Source organism: Nicotiana sylvestris, chromosome 11, assembly GCF_000393655.2.
Source record: "Nicotiana sylvestris chromosome 11, ASM39365v2, whole genome shotgun sequence".
In the NCBI taxonomy this organism is placed as follows: domain Eukaryota; kingdom Viridiplantae; phylum Streptophyta; class Magnoliopsida; order Solanales; family Solanaceae; genus Nicotiana; species Nicotiana sylvestris.
In genome coordinates this window covers 136,674,093-136,695,842 of record NC_091067.1, presented here as the reverse complement: position 1 = coordinate 136,695,842, position 21,750 = coordinate 136,674,093, and the positions used below count along the sequence as shown (strand labels likewise).

Genomic DNA, 21,750 nt, shown 5'->3' with positions numbered 1-21,750 from the left:
GATCGGGACCGTTCATTCGAATCAAATCAACGGCTCACCACAGGGACGCTGATACGGCGTCGTTTGGGACGTACCCGGGCAGCTTATGTTTGGACTGGACCTGTGTCCTGGACTTGGGCCTATTTTGTTTCATTTTTGGCCCAAACCGATTTTCATCACTCTTTCTTTTATTTTCTAGTTTTAAACTAAATGAACTAAAAATAAAAATAACATAAAAAATGAAATTAAAACAGACAATATTGTAACACAATTATCACACGCCTATGAAAATATTTAAGTAAGCTAAATCCCAACCTAGAATAAAGATGCATGTATATATTTTGAATTTCCTTTTAAACGAAAAATGGACAGAACCATAAATGCCTGCCAACACGTGTCACGCAAAAATCGAAAAATTGTACAGGGAGGCCATTTGCCATTATTTTTGATTTCTTTGTGGAGTGATTGTCCGCGAAGCAAAAATCACGTGCTTACAATGGTTAGGGGGATAGACCATCGTGAACACGAACAACTCCTCATGAACGCGATGGCCATTCTAGCCGCAGCGCATCGCGAATGCGACAGGTCTCTCGCGAACGCGATAAAGAAATGTCCATGGTTTTAAAAGCAGAATCAAAAACAGGAATTGATCATTATTTCATATTTTCAAAAACAAGAAGGCTTAGAGGTGATTTTCAAGAGACAAGTTCTTCACCAAAATGTTGGCAAATGGTTCTAAACTACTTTCTTCCAATTACCCATTACATTTCATCAACTTTCAACCTAAAATCTAGGGTTTTCATGGTGAAAATTGGGAGCTTGGGTATAATTAGGGATTTTTGTATAAATTGGGATTTAAACCTCAATTTGGGGCCGGATTCCGAAACTAATTATATATTTGGGCTCATGGGTGAATGGGTTTTGGTCCGAATCTCGAGTTTTGACCAAGCGGGCCCGGGGTCGATTTTTGACTTTTTGGGGGAAATGTTGGTAAACTTGTAATTGATATTGGGGAAATTAATTTCTTTATCAATAATTGATATTGCTAAGTTAATTATGACTAGATACGGACTGGTGCGGAGGTGGAAACTAAGGCAAAAACGGTGTTTAAGGCTTGAGCTCGGCCGTGAAATTGAGGTAAGTGTTATATCTAACCTTAGCTTGGGGGATTAGGCGTTGTTGCCTTATTTGCTATTGTGTTTGGTTGTTGAGTACGGCATATAGGTGAGGTGACAAGTACCTATACGTTGTCGTCGGGTCAAAGCATGCGAGTGAGTCTTATACTTGTGACTGTTGTATTCCTTATTCGTATTGTTCATGCTTAAACTGGTTATTTAAACAAATCTTATCATGTTTTTTCTGGAATTTGATATTGGTTGAGTATTGACTCAAGTTGAGATTTATATTGTGAAGTTAAATATTGATATGAGGCTGGTTATTGATAATTCCCTTGCCGAGTTGTTATTGTTCTGTTGTTTGGGTGAAGAAGAGTGTGAAGCACGAAGGGTGATGTCGTGCAATATTTTGCGAGTGAGTGATAATGCACGAAGGGTGATGCCGTGCCATATTCTCTGAGTATTAATACACGAAGGATAATGCCGTGCCATATTCTGGGAGTGCTAATGCACGAAGGGTGATGTCGTGCGGTGTTATGAGAGAGTTAATGCACGAAGGGTGATGTCGTGCCGTTTCTATTGTTTCTTATAGTAAGGACGAGATTAAAATCACGAAGGGTGATGTCGTGCACATGTTTACCATATTATTGCTTCTGTTGGTGCAAAGCATGATATTTATTGTTTTTCTTTACTGTACTATTTTCAGGACTTGATATTTCCCCTCAGCATGTTTTTCCCTTCCCATTATTATCTGTTAAATTTTCTATTTGTAGTTATTTTATCGTATATGATTTAACTGCATAGGTTCATGTTATTGTTATGTCCTAGCCTCATCACTATTTCGCCGAGGTTAGGCTCGGCACTTACCAATACATGGAGTCGGTTGTCCTGATACTGCTCTAAGCACTTTTCTATGTAGATTTCGGTACCGGACCTCGTTGATCAGAGTTGGGTTGCTGCCTTCAGTCCATCAGGAGACCCAAGGTTGATCTGCCGGCGTTCGCAGACCCTGGAGTCCCCGTCCATTTATCTTAATTTCCCTGTTTTCCTTCATTTCGAGAACATATGTATTTCCTTTAAACTAGTATTTGTAGTGACTCTTAGAAGTTCGTGGATTGTTACACCGGATTTTGGGTAGTCATGTAATAGTGTTTAGCCTATTATAAAGTTCCGCACTTCTTACTTTGTTTTGGTTTAGATTATTGTTATTTACTATTTTGAATAGTGATTAGTGTGTTAGATCTTTATCTGTTGGCTTGCCTAGCATTCTAAGAGTTAGGCGCCATCACGATCCCGATGGTGGGAAATCCGGGTCGTGACAGCACAAAAGCTGAAGTTAAACGTGAGTTGAGAGAAAAATAGCAAGGCATTTTGCAAGCAATTCTTGTGTGATTCAAGTGTGCGAACTTGAAGCTACATGAACCAGATAGAAGAACTAGTTCCAAGTGTCTGTCTTTTATTCTAGTTTCGTTATAGTAGATGTTTTTAAATTGTACCTTTCAGCTTTATCTAGAAGCAATTGTATTAGGTACTCTGAGTATTCAAGTTACATTTAACTTGAAGTTGTCACAACAGTTAGAGCCTGGTTGCCACAACGAAATTATAGGTAATCCTTAGGTTTACAAAGAGTTTTTGTAAATGCTATTTTGGCTCAGTGATTTTGTGAAGTGTTTGGGAAAATCCTACTAAGTAGTAGGTCGTGGTTTTTTCACCTTTTGAGCAGGGTATTTTTCACTTAAAAATACTTGTGTTCTTTATTTTTCGGATTTATTATTTTTGCAATAGTAGTATAAGGAACATATAGAAGAACCAGGTCCTTCTATAATCTGTGCACGCAAAAGTTGGACACCACACAAATCACTCCCCTCTTGTGTGGTATTAAAGTATAAAATAACAATTGGTATAAGAGAGGGTTATCCTTGAAGAGGCTAACACCTTAGGAGAAGATAAACATGAATGCATGATCGCGCCCAACTATGCCTTATAAAAAGGACAAGGCGGTCACTGCAAATATATTCCAGTTAACAAGTCCGGAGTCGAATCCCACAGGGAATTAACCTATCAATCACAGCTATTGGACTCACATAGTTCACGTATTCAATCTTCAGAGATATTTGATTGACAATTTGGGTGTTTATTAACTAAATATTATGTAATAAAAATGCATTAAATTAAGACTAGCTATAGACTGATTGTAAGCAAGAATGAGAATGGTCTAAGGTTATGATTTTCCCTCTTGTCGGAATCTTTTCCATTATGTTTGTTACAAATTTGCCTAAGTCTTCCCCATCGATCATGAGCACTATGATTGTCGTAACTCTCTCCCGAGTAACTATAACAATATACTAAATATATTCTTCCGAATTACGCTAGCTGGCCTTAGTTACAGCTCACTTAGATCGCACCCAAGATTTTGTTATCCTTAATCCCACCTTTAAACCCTTCATATTGATCCCTCATATACGTTTGAAGTGGTATTGTTCAAAACTACCTAAATATACACTTTCTCCCAAGTAATGCATACTAAATAGGCACAACCGATTAAGGGCCCTTCAATCAACATCAATCACAATATAGTTGAACAAACAGAGAAATTATTAAGTCAAATCTATATTAACATATCAGAAATTCATCCTCCAAGAGGTTCCATCAAAATCATAGATTAAATGTTTAGCTACTCATGGTAAAACAAGATAAAATCATAAAAGCATTCATAATTCACAAAATAATGATAACAAGAAGAAGAATGAAAAACTCTAATGGAGTCTTGATCTTCTCACACTTGTTGTTGCCTCCAATTGAGTCTAAAAACAAGCTTAACCTTAACTTGGGGGAGTTTGTTGAGTTTATATAGGGTTAGGATAAGTTTCCCACGCTTTACACTTTATCCCTTAAACTTTCTTAGCCTTCTCCAGATCGACCGCAGTCGCGGGCCAACCGCGGTCCGACTGTGGTCATTAGACTTTTTATTTTTTGCCTTTCTTTCACCGCGTTCCAGCCGCGGCCCTACCGCGGTCGCGGTGGACTGTTGCCTAGTTTTTCGTCGCCTTTTCTTGCTTGTTTTCATCTAAGGCTCTTCTCGATTGGTCTTGTATCTACATATTTGACCCCAAAACACTCTATATCCTCATCATAACTTGGAGTAGCTCCTACAAAGCATAAAAACTCAATTCGAGCGTTTTGTTATCATTTAGCACTTAGAACATCAATAAAGTATGGTTAATTTAGAGCATAAATAGCATCTACATCACATAATATAGGCTACTATCAATACCTCACACTTAATCCGTTGCTAGTCCTCTAGCAACAAAACCACACTCTATGGCCTAATCATCACTGGGTCACTTTCCTACTCCTTATACCAAGAATACTTCACATAGGTAGACTACCTTAGCGTAACATCCTAACCTCAAGAGTGGACTCTCTCTCTAGCCACGTAATGTCCCTAACCGGCTTTCATACTCCCAGTCAGAGGTCCAGACTTACCTTTCCTTCATGAATCACGTGCCTACTCACCACAAAAGAGACTTGTGTCATGGTCATTATAATTCACACACCGAGGAGTTCAAATACGTAAGATTTCACTCACCATCATAAATAAATTTTTATGCCACAAACAACACACTATGGACTTGCCCATAGTGTAACACTCGACTAATCGAGCCCATTTGGTATAGAATCAAGTAGGACTTCATTAGGTTGTAATGTTGGCTGCAGGACAGGTAGGATACATATGGGTATATTAACTACACATCCCTAAGCAATTCAATATATTTTTCTCTTTTAAGCCCATACCTTTGTAAAACCTTCATTTCACCTTTACATCATTGAGTTAAACCCCTTACTTATTTAAGCACACTTTCTCTTTTAAGAGCCACCACCATTTTGAGACTTATTCTTTTAAAAATTGTTCACTCACTCTCTTTTTTTAAATTTTTTATTTTTTTATATCACTCTCTTCTTAGTTCCACTTAAAAGCCCAACCAACCACCCACACTTTAACTTTTCCATATTCATTACTATTCAAGTGCTTCTAAGAGGTGATAGGGTTAAAAAATAGAGAATTCAAAACTTGGGTAAGGCTTGTACTGTGGTTGCCAAAGAAATAGGATTACAGACTCAAAGGGGTTAACTAGGATATATACAATCAGGTGGTTGAAAACATATATAGATAGGTTCAATAAGGAAACTCCTATATCACTTTCCAGACCAATTAAGACTACCATTTCGCTTCGTACACACACAAGGCAAGTTCTAGGCATTGAGTGTTAGCATAGAATACACAAAGCCTCACTCACACATGGCACATGACTCAATTCAGTTAGGACCATCAGACACTCTGCTCAAGGTGCTTAAGCCAACACAAGAACACACAATTTAAGGCTTTATTGTTAGAGTCAACTAATGAGCCTAAGTGTCATACTAAAACAATCTCTACTCAAGGTACCATGGAGTTAAGGGATCCTATTTCTATTCTTTCCTCGCCCAAAAATTCCTAAACTAAAAAAAAGTAAAACAAACTAACTCCACCCGGTTCAAATGGAAACACTTGGAAAAGAACTGTGGTTTAAAGAAAAACCAAGGGGGAGTTGATACACTACCTAACAAAAGAACTTTTTTTTTCCGACATAAGTTCTTCAAGAGACCTGTCGAGAGGTGTCCGTCTTCGGGCCAAGTCGAAGTTAATTAACCGCAACCGAAATACCAAATAAATTTATACAATTGTACAACAACAACAACCTTCCCGCACCCCACACTTAAAGATTTGGCATGTCCCCATGTCAAGGAAATTAAAGCAGAGTAAGGTAAGGGGACTTCACTAGTGCTCAGTCCTAATCGGAGACGGTGCCAGGATCGAGGCGAGACGCTCATCCTAGCGCCCGAAGCCAGCCCATGATCTTTTGCTCTAACCTAGCATTTTGAGTAGCCAAAGTGTCAACTCTAGCACTCAGGTCATTGGCCGAAGTGCGTAGGCCAGCCATATCCTGTTTCAAGGCAGTCATCCGGGTACTTCGTCAAGCTTGTGGTGGGCCCGCCTCATCAGCAGTCTGCCCTGATGGGGCGGCAACATGCATAGCTCCCTCATCATCATCATCGACATCATCATCATCCGCCACAGCCTGCTCTTTCCCAACTATGATTTTTCTAGCCTTGAATGGGGCTTTTAATGGAAACTTCCCATCTACTATGAGATTTTCAGGAACACGTGAAGCAGGACACATCTTGGTGACTAGGGAAGGAAAGTAAAAGCCTTTGAGTATTTTTGGGGAGCGAATGAACATTTCATCCTGAATGAGCCGGGCCACATCAAAATTGTGGTGGGTTACAAAACAATAAATCGCCGCTGCTCTTGGCCCATTAACATCTGCAGTGTTGCTGGATGGCAACAAACAACTATTGATGATTATTAGCCAACACTTAGCTTCCTAAGTGAGAGATTGAGAGTTCAGGGTCATTCTCGGCTATATCCATATTGGATCCCGGCAAGCTACACATATTGTTTCAACAATTGGTTGCCACCAGACAGGTGAGCATTGATAATCTTGGTAATAATCCATCTCTCCAGTGAAGACCGACAACCTGTGCACTCGGTGGATGGCCTCAAGAGACGTATCCACCAGGGTATTTCGTACCGTGAAAACCCTATCAATATGGTCCAGGCAATTCACATAAAATTCCCTTACCATCAGTACATTGCCCTCTTCTAGTTTATTAAAGAATATGTCCAGCTGACGCCTCCTCAATTCTTTATAGATACTTGGGCATTCAACTCGCAAGGCATGCCTGTCAATGTGTACTTCAGGCACCAGCTTCTTGGATGTCTTTGCATTAAACCTATCTTGAGCCGCTTTGGAGACAAATCGAGTGCGGTCAAACTGGCTCGAACTAGCCTGAGCTCGAGCTCTGGATGAACCTCCTGGCCCACTAACGGAGGAACCTGTGGCACGTCTTTTACTTGATTTATGCATTGTACCTGACAAAACAAGGGCTACTATTAGTGAGGGTTTGAGTTGTGTGAACCCCTGGTGGTTACTCAGACTTCACCACCACCATGATCACATTAGCCATTACAGCTCAATTGGGGTAATTTCACAAGCACTTGGTGTGCATGGAACTATGATTTAACACACTTATCCCATGGAACTACAAACTCTCCCCCTAAATCAACCACAATCACTTCACAACTCCACCCCACCACAATTAACTTCACACAACAACACCATGCCCTTCTCTACTATATTCTACACATTACCCACTAAAAAGAAGAAAAGAAAACCAAAAATTTAACTATAGATACTATAACAACTCAAACATTAAAATTGTAAAAGAGAAGGAGAGAAGAAGAGAAGGAAATCATGACATACCTGGTTCCCGTAGAGTTGGAGTGTAATGAAGGTTGGGGAGGAGGAAGTCGGAAGTGTGTGTGTGTGCATGTATGTGTGGGAGAGAAATGGGTTTGTGAGATATGGGAAGAAGACGAAGAATGGGCATGGGGTTAGGGATTTAGAGTAAGAATGAGAAGTGGGGGAAGTTGGGTGGGGAGTGGGGGGTTAGGTTTAGAAGAGAAAAAGAAGAAAGAGAAAAAATAAAATAAAATAACAAAATTAATTAGAACTTACCTGGGCGGGCAGAATAGTCACCATTCACCGTGCCCTGCCTGCATCCCGATCGCGGTCGCAGTGAAAAAAGAAAAACAAAATAGAATAGTCGTGATTCACCGCGCCCAGGCCGCGGTCCCACCGCGGTCACAGTGGCCCAGAAATAGAATATGTCTAAAATGCAGTGCCCTCGGAATCACGGGTTTCCAAATTTTTTTACCTTTCCGGAGTTGGTTCTTGACCCCGACTTCTCCCAATATGCACCAATCTTGCCATGTACACTAATAAAAGGGTTAGTATCATACACATCAAGTACAACATCAAAACAAAAAGAGAAACAAAAGAAAATATGGGTTGCCTCCCACGCAGTGCCTGATTTAATGTCGCGGCATGACAAATACAGCAAGTCAATAGGTTGCCTCCCATGAAGCGCCTGATTTGACGTCGCGGCACGATGTAGATAAGCGCAATTAAGGTACGCTCAACTTTGGAGGCTCGATTAAATAGGTCACTGACACTTTCTTTGCTTCCTCCATGCCCACACAATGTTTCAGTCTATGCCCATTGACTCTAAATTTGCGAGAGGCATTACTCGCAGCAATCTCTACTTTTCCCATGGGGTGAACTTCAACCACACGAAAAGGGCCTGACCATCGTGATTTCAATTTGCCTGGAAACAACCTCAGACGCAAATTGTATAGCAATACCATATCTCCATGTTTAAAAATCTGCTCAATAATATTCCTGTCATGTATCATCTTCATTCTCTCCTTGTATAATCTTGTGCTCTCAAAAGCGTGATATCTGAACTCATCCAGCTCATGCAATTCTGTTACTTTGCTTGTTCCAGCTGCTTCACTATCGAGATTCAACTGTCTCAACGCCTACCAAAATTTATGTTCTAACTCTACAGGAAAATGACATGCCTTCCCAAACACTAATTTGTATGACAACATGCCAATTGGAGTTTTGAAAGCGGTTCGATATGCCCACAGTGCATCGCCTAACTTCCTTGCCAAATCTATTCTAGTTGCATTCACAGTGTTTGTTAGCACACTCTTTATTTCTCTATTTGAGACTTCTACTTGACCACTTGTTTGTGGATTATATGGGGTGGCCACCTTGTAGCGTACATCATACTTCTCCAACAACTTAGTAAAGGCTCGATTGCAAAAGTGAGTGCCTCCATTACTGATTATTGCCCTTGGGGTGGCAAATCGGGTGAAAATGTTCTTCCTCAGAAAACCAATTATCCCCTTTGCATCATTTGTAGGGAGTGCTGCAGATTCCACCCATTTGGATACATAATCCAAATCGACTAGTATGTACTTGTTTCCATATGAGCTGACGAATGGTCCCATGAATTCGATCACCCTTACATCATACACTTCTACTTCCTGAATTGGGTTCATGTGTATCTCATGTCCCCGTTCGTTGGCATTCATCACAACCCTTTATCCATAGATGCGCATCTTTGAACAGTGTTGGCCAATAGAATCTTGACTCCAAGACTTTCGGAGCTGTCCTCACTCCCTCGAAGTGCCCACCATATGGTGACGGATGACAAGCCTACAAAATAGAAGACTGGTCTATCTCGGGGATACATCTCCGATATCAATACAAATCTTGAATAGATAAGGCTCATCCCAATAATACATACAACAATCACGAAAGAAGTTTTTCTTTTGAACAGAAGAAAGGTCATAAGGAACAATACCACTTGCCAGGTAGTTTGCAATATTTGCATACCATAGCACTTCCTCAAGACTCATTGTTAGTAGTTATTCATCTGGAAAAGTTTCCAGAATCTCTTCTAGCTCAACCTTTTTTAAGCTCCTTCCAGTCTGGATAAATGGTCAGCTACTTGGTTCTCCATTCCCTTTCGGTCATGGATCTCCAAATCAAATTTTGCAGCAATAGCACCCATCGAATCAGGCGCGGTTTTGACTCCTTTTTTTCAATTAAGTACTTGAGAGCAGCATGGTCAGTATAAACAATTACCTTTGAGCATATCATGTAAGACCTGAATTTGTCAAATGCGAACACCACTGCCATCATCTTCTTTTCGGTCACAGTGTAATTTAGCTGGGCTCTACTCAACGTCCTACTTGCGTAGTATATTGGATGCATGATTTTATCTTTTCGTTACCCAAGCACTGCCCCCACAGCGTAGTCACTAGCATCACACATCAACTCAAACGGTTGCTCCCAGTTGGGGAAACTATGATAGGTGTTGACACTAGTCTCTTCTTTAATTCCTCAAAAGCTACCCTGCAGTCGTCAGCAAACACAAAAGGGTGATCTTTTTCAAGAAATTTAAACAAGGGGTTAGCAATTTTGGAAAAGTCTTTTATAAATGTCCTATAGAAACCGGCATGCCCAAGAAAACTTCTGATTGCTTTGACTGAGGTGAGTGGTGGAAGCTTTTGTATCACATAAACTTTTGCACGATCCACCTCAATACCTTTACTTGACACTAGGTTCCCCAAGACTATACCTTCCTATACTATGAAATGGCACTTTTCCCAATTTAGTATCAGATTAGTCTCTATGACATCAACTTTTGTACGATCCACCTCAATACCTTTACTTGACACTAGGTTCCCCAAGACTATACCTTCCTGTACCATGAAATGACACTTTTCCCAATTTAGTACCAGATTAGTCTCTATACACCTTTTCAAAACTCGCCTCAAGTTCACAAGGCAATCATCGAATGTAATTCCCCACCTCTGAGAAGATTATCTCCTCTACCATATATGTGAAGATGGACATCATGCACCTCTAGAATATGGCGGGTGCATTGCATAGGCCAAACGACATTCTCCGAAAAGCATAGATTCCATAAGGGCAAGTGAACGATGTTTTCTCTCTATCCTCCGGGGCATTGGAAATCTGATTAATACCATGAGTACCCATCCAGGAAGCAAAAGTGAGATCTCCTTGCCAATCTATCTAGCATCTGATCAATGAATGGCAGTAGGAAGTGCTCTTTCCTGGTGGCCAAGTTCAACTTCCTGTAGTCCATACAGTTTCGCCATCCTGTGACTGTTTGTGTAGAGATCAACTCATTCTTCTCATTTTTCAGTACCGTCATCTCTCCCTTTTTCGGTACACACTGCACTGGGCTAACACAGTTGCTGTAAGAGATGGGGAATATGATTCCCGCATCTATCCATTTAATCACTTCGTTTTCACCACTTCTTTTATGTTGGCGTTTAGCCTTCATTGATGTTCTCTAGAAGGTTTATGCCTATTTTCTAGCAGAATCTTATGCATACAGAAGGCCGGGCTGATCCCCTTAATGTCTGCAATGGTCCACCCAATTGCAGTCTTGCACTTGGTTAGTACCTGCAAAAGCTGTTCTGCTTGCACATCTAACAAACTGGATGAGATAATAACAGGTAGAGTTGAGTCAGGTCCTAAGAATGCATACCTAAGATGGGATGGCAATGGCTTCAGTTCCAGCTTTGGTGGCTCTTCTATTGATGGCTTAGCTGGAGGAGTTTTTCTTTCCTCCAAGAGCAAAGGCTCATATTCCAACTCCCTTTTCCAAAAATCTTGGCCTTCAAGAGCAAGTACCCACTCTGCCAAGTCTTCACAATTAGCTTCGTCTAAGTTCAGAGTCAAGTTGCTAGAGGGTCTTTAAGGTTCAATACTGCATCGTCCTCTTCTAACACTACATCCACCACATCTATTAGAGAGAAATTGGAAAATTCACTGGGTCTGCACATAGATTTCTACACGTTGAATGTTATCTCTTCATCATTCAATATCATTTTGAGCTCTCTAGTTTCATAATCAATTAGAGCTCTCCCAGTGTCCAAGAATGGTCTTCCCAAAATTATGGGAATTTCCTCATCAATCCGACAGTCATGGATGACAAAATTTGCTGGAAACACAAACTTCCCAACCTGCACCAATACATCATCTTGAATCCCGAAGGACCTTTTCACAGTTCGGTCAACCAGCTGTAGTAGCATAGACGTGGGTCTAGCTCTTCTAATGCCTAGCCTTTTGTAGATAGCTAGGGGCATAAGGTTTATGCTTGCACCCAGATCACACAGTGCCTTAGCAAATGCAAAGTTGCCCATTGTGCAAGGGATTGTGAAACTCCCTGGCTCAGGCAACTTCTCAGCTATGGGTCTCGTCACAAAAGCACTGCAGGTATGTGTCAGTGTAATCGTGGCCAAGTCTTGGAAGTCAAACTTACGGGAAATCAAGTCCTTCATCATCTTTGCATACCCAGGCATTTCCTTTAAAGCATCAATCAATGGAATGTTTACCTGAATCTGCTTCAACATCTCCAAGAATTTCTTGTACTGTTCATCTTTTTGATACTTAGCCAATCTCTATGGGAATGGTGCTGGAGGTCACTTCTTCCCTATAATTTGGCTTTTCTCTAGTTTAGGCACTGCTTTTATTGTTGGTTCCGATGCAGCTTCAGTCTCGTTTTCAACCACCTCTTCCTTGTTGGTGTTTTCTTGCGCATTCTGTACCGTCACCTCAGTTAAACCTGCTGAATCTTCTATCTCAATGGGTACTGGCACCCGTGTCTCAATCGGCCTATTTTCATGAGAAATTTCTTGCTCCTGATCTAAGTCCCTACCATTTCGGAGACTCACTTCCATCAGCTGCTTCAGGCCCTGCTCTTTTGGATTGATTTGGGTGGTAGCATGTAACATCCCATGATGATGATTATTTAGGGCCATGGAAATATGTCCTAACTAGATCTCAATATTTTTGATTGCTGACTCATGTGAGTCTACTCTATCAGCTAGCTTTCCAGTGGACCCAATCACTTGTTGCATCATACCTTTAAGTTAGCAAACCCATCTTCATGTCTCATAATCTATTGTTGTGGAGGTTATTGATAAGCCTGTTGCTGATTTTGCTGGTTGTACCCTTGTTGCCTTTGGTAAGGCACCATTTCCCCCTGTGGTCACATAGCCCCATGATTATTGTTGTTATTGTACTATTGCAGAGCTGGTCTGTATTGTTGATTTTGCTGACCCCAATTCTGACCACCTGGTCTCGGTCCCCCATAATTAGCCACATAATTCTTGCTCTCCTAATATTGTTGATTATCACCTTCAGCACTACATGAGCAGATATATGGCTTATTAATGCATGATGTCCATAGATCCCCATTAGTTGCATCAACTATGTGTACCTGCTGCTTCTGGCCTGATTCTTCCACCTTTTTGGTGAGGATGCTCATTTGTGTCATCAAAGTAGCCATATTTTTAGCTATGGAGTTAGCTGGGTCTAGAGCCACTAAGTGAACCACAGGAGTGAATGGAGCGTTCCTTGTTGTCCACCCTGAGTTTTGTGCCATCTTCTCAAGCAGGATCTTGCTCTCTTTGAATGTCTTGCTAAAAAATGCTCCACCCGCTGAAGCATCAACATTAGCCTTCAAAGTATCTGCTAAACCCATGTAAAATATATACCCCAACATCTACTCCAGAATAGCATGATGTGGACATGTAACCAGGAGACCCTTGAATCTCTCCCACATTTCATGCAGTGTCTCGGTGGGTCTCTGTTTGAAGCTCAATATCTCATCAATTTGTTGAGCAGTTTTGTTTGGTGGGTGAAATTTGCTCAAATATTGCTTGACTAATTCCTCCCAAGTAGTGATGGAGTTGATAGAGAGTGAATTAATCCAAGCCTGGGCTGCTCATGTCACTGAGAATGGAAACAACAACAAATTTATTGCTTCCGGTGTGACATTCTGCTGTCTCTGCGTGGCACAGATTAAGAGGAAGTTCTGAGGATCTTCAATGTAGGACCCATAAAATAGTCCCTTGTTTTGCAATAGATGTAACATGTTATTGGTGGTCTGGAATGAGTCTGCTTGTATCTGAGGGACTACAATAGCAGTTGCTAAGTTGTCAGTCGTGGGTTGTGCCCAGTCATATAGTGCTGCTTCTGGCACAAGAGGTGCCCCACCATGATCATTTGGGTCATTTGCATTGTTTCTGTTGTTTGGGTCATTCACATTGTCCCTGTTGTTTAGATTATCGTCTTCAATGTCTGATTTAGTTCTTTCGGTTGAGTTTTGTTGTTGTTTGCCTTTCCTGTTTGCACGGTTCAATGCCTTCAACACCTTCTCAGGATCTGATAATTCTTCGAACAATTCTCTAGTTCTGGAGGAGTTTCTAGGAATGCACCTATGACAACCATGACTACAAATGTTAGAATTTCAATTATCAGTGTAAATTGACGAAAATTGACTACACTAAGAATTTCGGCACTTCTTTTTAACTGCAATCAATAACATCATTAATTCCCCGGCAACGACGCCAAAATTTGATCATGCCCAACTATGACTTATAAAAAGGACAAGGTGGTCGCTGCAAATATATTCCAGTTAACAAGTCCGAAGTCGAATCCTACAGGGAATTAACCTATCAATTATAGCTATTAGACTCACAGAGTTTACGTATTCAATCTTCAGAGATATTTGATTGACAATTTGGGTGTTTATTAACTAAATATTATGTAATAAAAATGCAGTAAATTAAGACTAGCTATAGACTGATTGTATGCAAGAATGAGAATGGTCTAAGGTTATGATTTCCCCTCTTGTCGGAATCTTTTCCGTTATGTTTGTTACAAATTTGCCTAAGTGTTCCCTATCGATCATGAGCACTATGACTGTTGTAACTCTATCCCGCGTAACTGCAACAATATACTAGACATATTCTCCCGAATTATGCTAGCTGGCCTTAGTTACATCTCACTTAGATCGCACCCAAGTTTCGTTATCCCTAATCCTACCTTTAAACCCTTTGTATTGATCCCTCATATATGTTAGGAGTGGTATTGTTCAACAACTACCTAAATATACACTCTCTCCCGAGTAATGCATACTAAATAGGCACAGCCAATTGAGGGCCCTTCAATCAACAACAATCACAATATAGTTGAACAAATAGAGAAATTATTAAGGCAAATCTATATTAACATATCAGAAATTCATCCTCCAAGAGGTTCCATCAAAACCCTAGATTAATGTTTAGTTACTCATGGTAAAACAAGAGAAAACCATTAAATAATTCATAATTCACAAAATAATGATAACAAGAAGAGGAATGAAAAACTCTAATGGTGTCTTGATCTTCTCACACTTGTTCTTGCCTCCAAATTGAGTCTAAAAACAAGCTTAACCTTCACTTAGGCGAGTTTGTTGAGTTTATATAGGGTTAGCACAAGTTTTTCACGCTTTATACTTTAGCCCTTAAACTTTCTTGGCCTTTTCTAGATCGACCACGGTCCGACTGCGGTCATTTTTGACTTTCTGTTTTTTGCCTTTCTTCACCGCGTTCCAGCCGCGACCCTACTGCAGTCGCGATGGACTGTTGCCCAATTATTTTCGCCTTTTCTTGCTCGTTTTCATCCGAGATCTTCTCGATTGGTCTTGTATCTACATATTTGACCCCAAAACACTCTATATACCCCTCCTAACTCGGAGTAGCTCCTACAAAGCATAAAAAACTCAATTAGAGCATTTTGTTATCATTTAGCACTTAGAACATCAATAAAGTATGGTTAGTTTAGAGCATAAATAGCATCTACATCACATAATATAGGCTACTATCAGTGCACCACCTGGAAACTAGGAAGGACAATCCACGGCTAGGCCATCATTCTTTAATGCCCAGTACTACTCTGGGTGGGAAAATAGGATGAGAGATCACATTATAGGAGAAGACTATAAGCTATGGGACATTGTCACCGATGGTCCATTGGCTACCTTGAATAAAAATGCTGAGGGAGTAGATGTAGCAAAGACAAGAGTTGACTGCACTGTTGAGGACTTGAGAAAGTGGGAGAAGAATGCTATATCCAAGAAATGGCTTGTTTGTGGACTTGGTCCAGATGAGTACAACGGAATCCAAGGCTGTACCACTGCTAAGCAAATATGGGACACACTGCAAGTGGCTCATGAAGTAACACCTCAGGTGAAGATATCCAGAGGAACTCTATTGTACTCTCAATATGAGAGTTTTTATATGAAAGAAGGAGATACCATTTAATAAATGTACACTAGGTTCACTACACTGACAAATGTGCTGGAATCTCTTGGAAGTATTATTCCTGAAGAAGAAAGGATTGAAAAGATATTTACTAGAGTTTTGCCTATCACTTCAGAGAGCAAAATCAATGCCATCCCAGAATTAAAGAATATTGTCACTCTCCCACTAGATAAATTGATTGGAAATATTACTACCTATGAACTTAGAAGATATACCATGAAGATGGATGTACCTAAGAAGGAAAAGAGTTTGGCTCTCAGAATCATTAAAGGTTCTGATCTGGAAGATGATGAAATAGCCATGATCACAAAGACTTCAAGAAGTACCTAAGGAGAGGAAAGGGTTCTTCAAGAAATGGTAGCTACAACAAATTAAAAGCTCCTGAGAAACAAACCAATGATGGCTGCTTCAAGTGTGGAAAGACTGATCATCACATCAAGAACTATCCTCTGTGGGAAAATGAGTGGAAGAAGGAAAGAGCTGAACGAAGGAACAGGAACAGGAAGAAGGAACATGTTCAACCCAAGAAAAGCAACAGCAAAGGGTCAACAAAGGCTATGGTCACTGCTTAGGGATATAGCTCAGATGAAATCTCAGATGGTGACGATGATGATGAACAAGCACTTATGGCCATTGGAGAATCTGATGAAGAATTTGAGGTAAGTGTTTCTCATTGATCTCGTCCAAGTTCACACATCAATTCAAGGTTATGAAACAGTCGATTGCAATAGTAATATCCAACAAGGAGTCGGGGTCGAATTCCATATGGAGCCATACGCAGGATTTAGGAGTATAGATTGTAGTGTATGAGTATGAACTATCTCAATTCACACTTTCACAAATTGGTGTTTGTTCTATGTCTATTTTAATCTAAGATTTCAAGATTAAGAATTGAAACAAACAAATTATTTTTGTTGTTGTTTTTCAAATGATATAAAAGGCATAGGGCTATGACCTTCACCTAGGTATTTACCTAACGGATTGTAAACTTTTAAAGCTTTTTTTATTAGTCGAGGTTTATTACAGCTATCAACACTTGAGTACCCACTCAATACCTCTTGGTCAGAGAGTGATTTTGCCCACTTTGGCTTTCTCAAGTCCAAATGGGTATTGAACAAAACGGTTGGTACAAAGCTTAAGTCAGATTTTACTATCTCTAGGTACAACCCTTTAATTGAGACTATCAATCTCTTGATTCACCCAATTTCTTGTTAGCCAAGTTTTCCTAGACTAAGTCTCTCTTTCTCAAGTAGAGGCCTGGTCAAATAGGCATGAACTAATATTTTCAACCATTGATTCTAAAATTAAAAGCAAGAACAAGGCTAAATAATAAACACACAACCACAAACAAACAATAAATCAAACACCCATTAAGATTACAATCTAGGGTTGGGTCACAACCCTAGTAAAAATCTAGCTACTCATGCTTAAGATAAAAGAAATAGAAGAAGAAATGATAATTAAAATGATGAAATCTATATTCAAAAAGCTCAAAATAGCAAAAACTACTAAAGAGAGTAAAGAAAACCGTCTACTATGGTTGCTGATGTCAAAACTTGACCTAAAAAAATGAAACTCTTCTATTTATACAGAGCTCGAATTTTTGGAAAACAAATGCCCTTTCGGAGGTTCTGTGGCAGCACAATTCCATGTGCAGTCCGCACTTTGCTTCAGCCTGACAGGATTGGAAACTTGCGGCTGCATAATTCTGAACTTGCGGCCGCACTTCTCTCTTTCTGTGGTCTGCACATTTCTATGTGCGAGGCCACACATTACTCTTCTGTGGACCACACAAATGTGACTCCGGCCGCATAACTGTTCTTCTGCGGCTGCACAATAATTGTGCGGTCTGCACTTCTATTGAACTTGAGATGTAGGTTCTCTAAACTTTTCCTCTTTCCCAATTTCTGCGGCTGCACATTGCACATGTCTCTGCTATGAGTTTCTTCACAATCTGCGGCCGCAGATGATAATCTGCGGTCCACACTTTGAGCTTTTATGCCTGTTTTTGTCCTTGAGTTTAAATTACTCCTTCTTGAGTTGGATTTCATCTTGGGGGATCATTTTCCAATATTCTTGCAATTAAGCATATTTTATCAGTTTTTGGGAACACAATTAAACACTTTTGGATTGAAACAAAAGCTAAAAGGCTAATAAGTAGTCAAAATCCCCACTTATAAATTCCCCCAAATTTAATCTTTTGCTTGTCCTCAAGCAATTAAGGTAATTCCCACCTTCACAAGTTAAGAGCTATTCCAGCTAATCAAAGATGCATCAATCACACATCAATTGGGACCAACAATTGCCCACAACGCTTATGAATTATCAACAAGGCAACGGGTTGAACGGTTAAGCACAAATAGTTCTAATGTGACACTTGAGCATCAAGAGAAGATCACTATTTCATGTCAGTCATTGTGGGTCCCAAACTCTTCTTCCTCCTCTACTCTCTGTTAGCATATCTCACTTAAGAATGTAGCACTCAATTCAAAGATTTGTGAAAGGTTCGCTCATCTCTCTCAAAAGAATGTCGCAATAACGGTTCTAAGTACCATATCCTTGCCTTCATGTAGATCACCGCTAATGTAAGCTCACTCGGCTTGAAATCACGTAGGGCTTTTTCAGAGTGCAATGAAGGCTTTTGGACTAAGGTAGGATATGTTACGATAGAATGGGTTCATCTTTCATTAAACACTTTATTTTCTCTTATCGGCTCATGTTTTGCCAACTTTTTAAGGCATTTTCTTTTCCTTATGTGAAATAAAGAGACTTAACATCACTCTTTCTTGGTCATGATATTTATTTTTTCCTTCTTTTATTTCTCCATTCTTTGCATCATTACTTTTCTTTGAACATCTTCAACTCTTCAACTTATTCACTTTCTTTTAGAATTTTTCTTTTTGTTCTTTCTTTCTTTTTCTTGCCTTTCCTTATCTTCATTTCTTTTCTCTTTTTGTGCCTTGATACCTCTTTAAAACTCCTCGTCTCTCCCCCAAACTTATATTTTTAGCCAATTGTTTCTCAAGAGTGTTAAGGAAAGCTCAGATTCCAAGAGAGGGTCACAACAAAATGGGTAAAGGCTTGTAACATAGTTATCAAATGAGAAAGGTTTTTAGGCTCAAATGGGTTGACTAGGGATATCAACACTGGTAGGACATGGAAAATTTCAAGTGGGTCAAGTAGAGCCTACAATCACTTCTCAAGCCAAGCAAACTTAAAATTTTGCCTCAAAGCAGATTCGAGGCAAGTTCTAAGCCGTTCGCACAGGTACTTGGACTTGCAACAAAAACATCTCACCTCTCACACATCAGGATTGTTAAAGAGGATAGAGTGGAGGACCTACAATGACCATATTCAAGATTGAAAATCACTATGGTTTGACTAAACCGCTCGAAGATTTCTTAAGTCAACACAAGAGTCAGAATCACTTACTAGAGTTATTTCTTTCCAAAAAGCTTGTTTTTAATCATACGCACGTAGTTAAGTGTGTTGGTACCAAGTGAAGCATGTTTGACTCTTCGAGTCTGACTCAATTAGGTCTTTTTATTCATTATTACTACTATTCTTACCTAAACACCTAAAATGGACTCAATCCCTTAAGAAGGTTGTCAAGCCATCCATTGTTGGGAAGAGTCACCCGGTACACACAAAAACTACCTATGGAAAAAACCGTGGCATTAAGAAAACCAAAGGCTTATTGTCCAGTGATCGAGTCCAACCTTGTACTACTATGAAGTAGCAAAGAGGCCGAAACAGCTTTTGCCCGAGAATTTCAAGATCAATTTCCACATGGAGCTAGATATTGGAGTTGAGTTTCTATCTAAATGGGAGTTGTGCAATTGTTCCTAATTGCACTTCTAAACATTGTTTATTTTGGTTTTACTTCTAATTTTATACTACTACAATGCTAAATTAGGCTAAGTAAAGCTAAGATTAAACTATTGAGAGTTGATCAAATAGATAAAAGGCAATATGGTAGTGACTTTCTCCTAGGTGGTTAATTGACGGATTCTTGAGTCCAAGGCTAAATTGTCACATTTGGGGAGTATGATATAACCATTGTGATTCTACTCACTCTATACCACTTGGTAATTCGAGTGATTTTGCCCGAATTGACTTTTTCAAGACCAATTGGGTATGCAAATTTGTGCAAACAATTGAGGTTCAAGTGAGGTATTACTATCTCTAGGTTTAACCCTTTAATTGGGGCTATCAATATCTTGAATACGCCCCAATTCCTTATTGGACCAATTTCATGGATTTAAGCTCTCTTTCTCAAGTAGAGCCAAAGTCTACTAGGCATAAACTAGTATTTGCAACAACTAATTCAACATTAAAACCCTAAATTAGTCCAAATATCAAACACCCATAGACAATCAAGCATCAAAACACAATACCCATAAATTACCCATACTAGGTTTGAGCCACAACCCTAGCTGATGGGTTTAGCTACTCATAATTATATAAGAAAACAAAGAAATAGATGAAGAAAAGCCCATAATAATTAATTACTAGTTAAAACTTGAAGATTCAATGTTGAACTAAGCTAAAATTACTCAAAATGGTAAAAGAGAGAAGTTCATGAGCGCAACTCTGTCCCAAAATCTATTTGATGACCTAAAAATAGGAAAAGAAACTATTTATATTAGGCTAAAAATTCTGGACAAAAATACCCCGGCGGGTCTAGTGCGGACCGCACAAAATCGAGTGCGGCCGCACTAAGGCTCTTGGCTTGACTATTCTGCTCTCTGAAGTTGGCCACTGCGGACCACACAAAATGCACCGTGATCGCGGTGGCTCCTATTGCGGTCCGCATAAAATGGACAGTGGTCTGCATTGGCCAGGCTCCTCCAAAATGTCACCTCTCTGAACTTGAGCTCTGCAGACCGTATGAAATTGAGTGCGGCCGCAATGACATCAATGTGGTCCGCACAAAATCCTTTGCAACCGCATTGGCTGGCTGGCTATGAAGCATACTCTCTGATCTTCATCTTTGCGGACCGCACAAAAATGGTGTGCGGCCGCACTAGCCCTGTTTGACTGAGATTGGTCTTGGTCTTGGTCTTGATACTTGTGCAAGTTTCACTCCTTTTTGAGTTGGTTTTTGACACCTATCACCTTGTTGATCAATCCTGCAATCAAGTACAACTAGTGAGCCTTTGGGACTATTTTGTACACATTTCTAATCAAAACTTAAGCAAGAAGGAGTGTAAAATGCATCATAATCCCTAATTATCAACTCCCCCAAACTTAAGTTTTTGATTGTCCTCAAGCAAACAAAATAAGACCCACACTTTGAGAGTCAATCCAAGAAAATTCATCCGACCTAAAGTGACCTCATCTAGCATCAATTGGGACTAACAATTGCCCTCAATTCAAATAAATCATTAACATCATTCACTCTTTTAAACACCATGGGTTTAGTGCGACACAAGAGCATCAAAAGTTGACTCAACACGTCAACAAAGCTCTTTCTATTACTTTGGTCGTTGTGAAACCCAAACTCACACATCCTCAACTCTCCCTAAGCAAACCTCACCTTTAGGATAGTGGCACTCAAAACGAAGTTAATGGAAATACACTCATCTCTCTCAAGGAAAATTCACAAGTCCAGCTCTAAGTACCATATGCTTGCCCCTTATGTAAGTCACCGCTAATGAAAGTTTCATTCAACTCAAGATCATATAGGGCTTTTGTAGAGGCATAGTGAAGATTATTGGTCAGGGTAGGAAATGTTTGGTCTAAGTAGGTTCCATTCTTCCCTTTAGCACTTCTTTTGCTTCATTTTGGCACGCATTCACTTGACTTTTTAAGGCATTTTACTTCTTTCTAAAGGGTTAGAGAGACACACTATCACTCTTTCTTGTTCATTTCAAACCTTTTCTCCTTTCTCAACTTTCCACACCTTTTATTCTTTGCTTTTATTGAATCCCTTTATTCATTTCTACATTGAACATTCTTTTTATCTTTTTGCTTTTCTTTCTTTTTCATTGCCTTTCCTTTTCTTCATTTTGT

The 21,750-nt window shown here is 39.8% G+C and overlaps 3 protein-coding genes across 3 annotated transcripts; 1 reads left to right on the top strand and 2 right to left on the bottom strand.

Annotated features, from left to right (window-relative positions):
* Positions 1-8,163: 8,163 nt before the first annotated feature.
* Positions 8,164-9,105, bottom strand: LOC138881705 (uncharacterized). The gene is made up of 2 exons (XM_070161954.1): positions 8,620-9,105; positions 8,164-8,577 (listed from the first exon to the last, which is right to left on the bottom strand). Exons 1-2 carry the CDS (start codon positions 9,103-9,105, stop codon positions 8,164-8,166), a joined length of 900 nt encoding a protein of 299 aa, XP_070018055.1.
* Positions 9,106-10,592: 1,487 nt separating this feature from the next.
* On the bottom strand, positions 10,593-11,997 carry LOC138881704 (uncharacterized). The gene is made up of 3 exons (XM_070161953.1): positions 11,438-11,997; positions 11,045-11,336; positions 10,593-10,931 (listed from the first exon to the last, which is right to left on the bottom strand). The coding sequence occupies exons 1-3, from the start codon at positions 11,995-11,997 to the stop codon at positions 10,593-10,595; spliced, it is 1,191 nt and encodes a 396-aa protein (XP_070018054.1).
* A 3,387-nt stretch (positions 11,998-15,384) lies between these two features.
* LOC138881703 (uncharacterized) lies at positions 15,385-15,735 on the top strand. The gene has a single exon (XM_070161952.1). It carries the CDS (start codon positions 15,385-15,387, stop codon positions 15,733-15,735), a length of 351 nt encoding a protein of 116 aa, XP_070018053.1.
* The last annotated feature ends 6,015 nt before the right edge of the window (positions 15,736-21,750 follow it).

Excerpts from the sequence above, each read along its gene's own strand:
- LOC138881705 (XM_070161954.1), bottom strand. The coding sequence starts at position 9,105 with ATGAACCCAATTCAGGAAGTAGAAGTGTATGATGTAAGGGTGATCGAA. Across the intron at positions 8,578-8,619 it reads ACAAATTAGTGTTTGGGAAG|GCGTTGAGACAGTTGAATCT; the intron begins GCATGTCATTTT and ends AAATTTTGGTAG.
- LOC138881704 (XM_070161953.1), bottom strand. The coding sequence starts at position 11,997 with ATGTTGAAGCAGATTCAGGTAAACATTCCATTGATTGATGCTTTAAAG. Across the intron at positions 11,337-11,437 it reads GAAGAGATAACATTCAACGT|ACCCTCTAGCAACTTGACTC; the intron begins GTAGAAATCTAT and ends TGAACCTTAAAG. Across the intron at positions 10,932-11,044 it reads AAGCAGAACAGCTTTTGCAG|AGAACATCAATGAAGGCTAA; the intron begins GTACTAACCAAG and ends TAAACCTTCTAG.
- LOC138881703 (XM_070161952.1), top strand. The coding sequence starts at position 15,385 with ATGAGAGATCACATTATAGGAGAAGACTATAAGCTATGGGACATTGTC.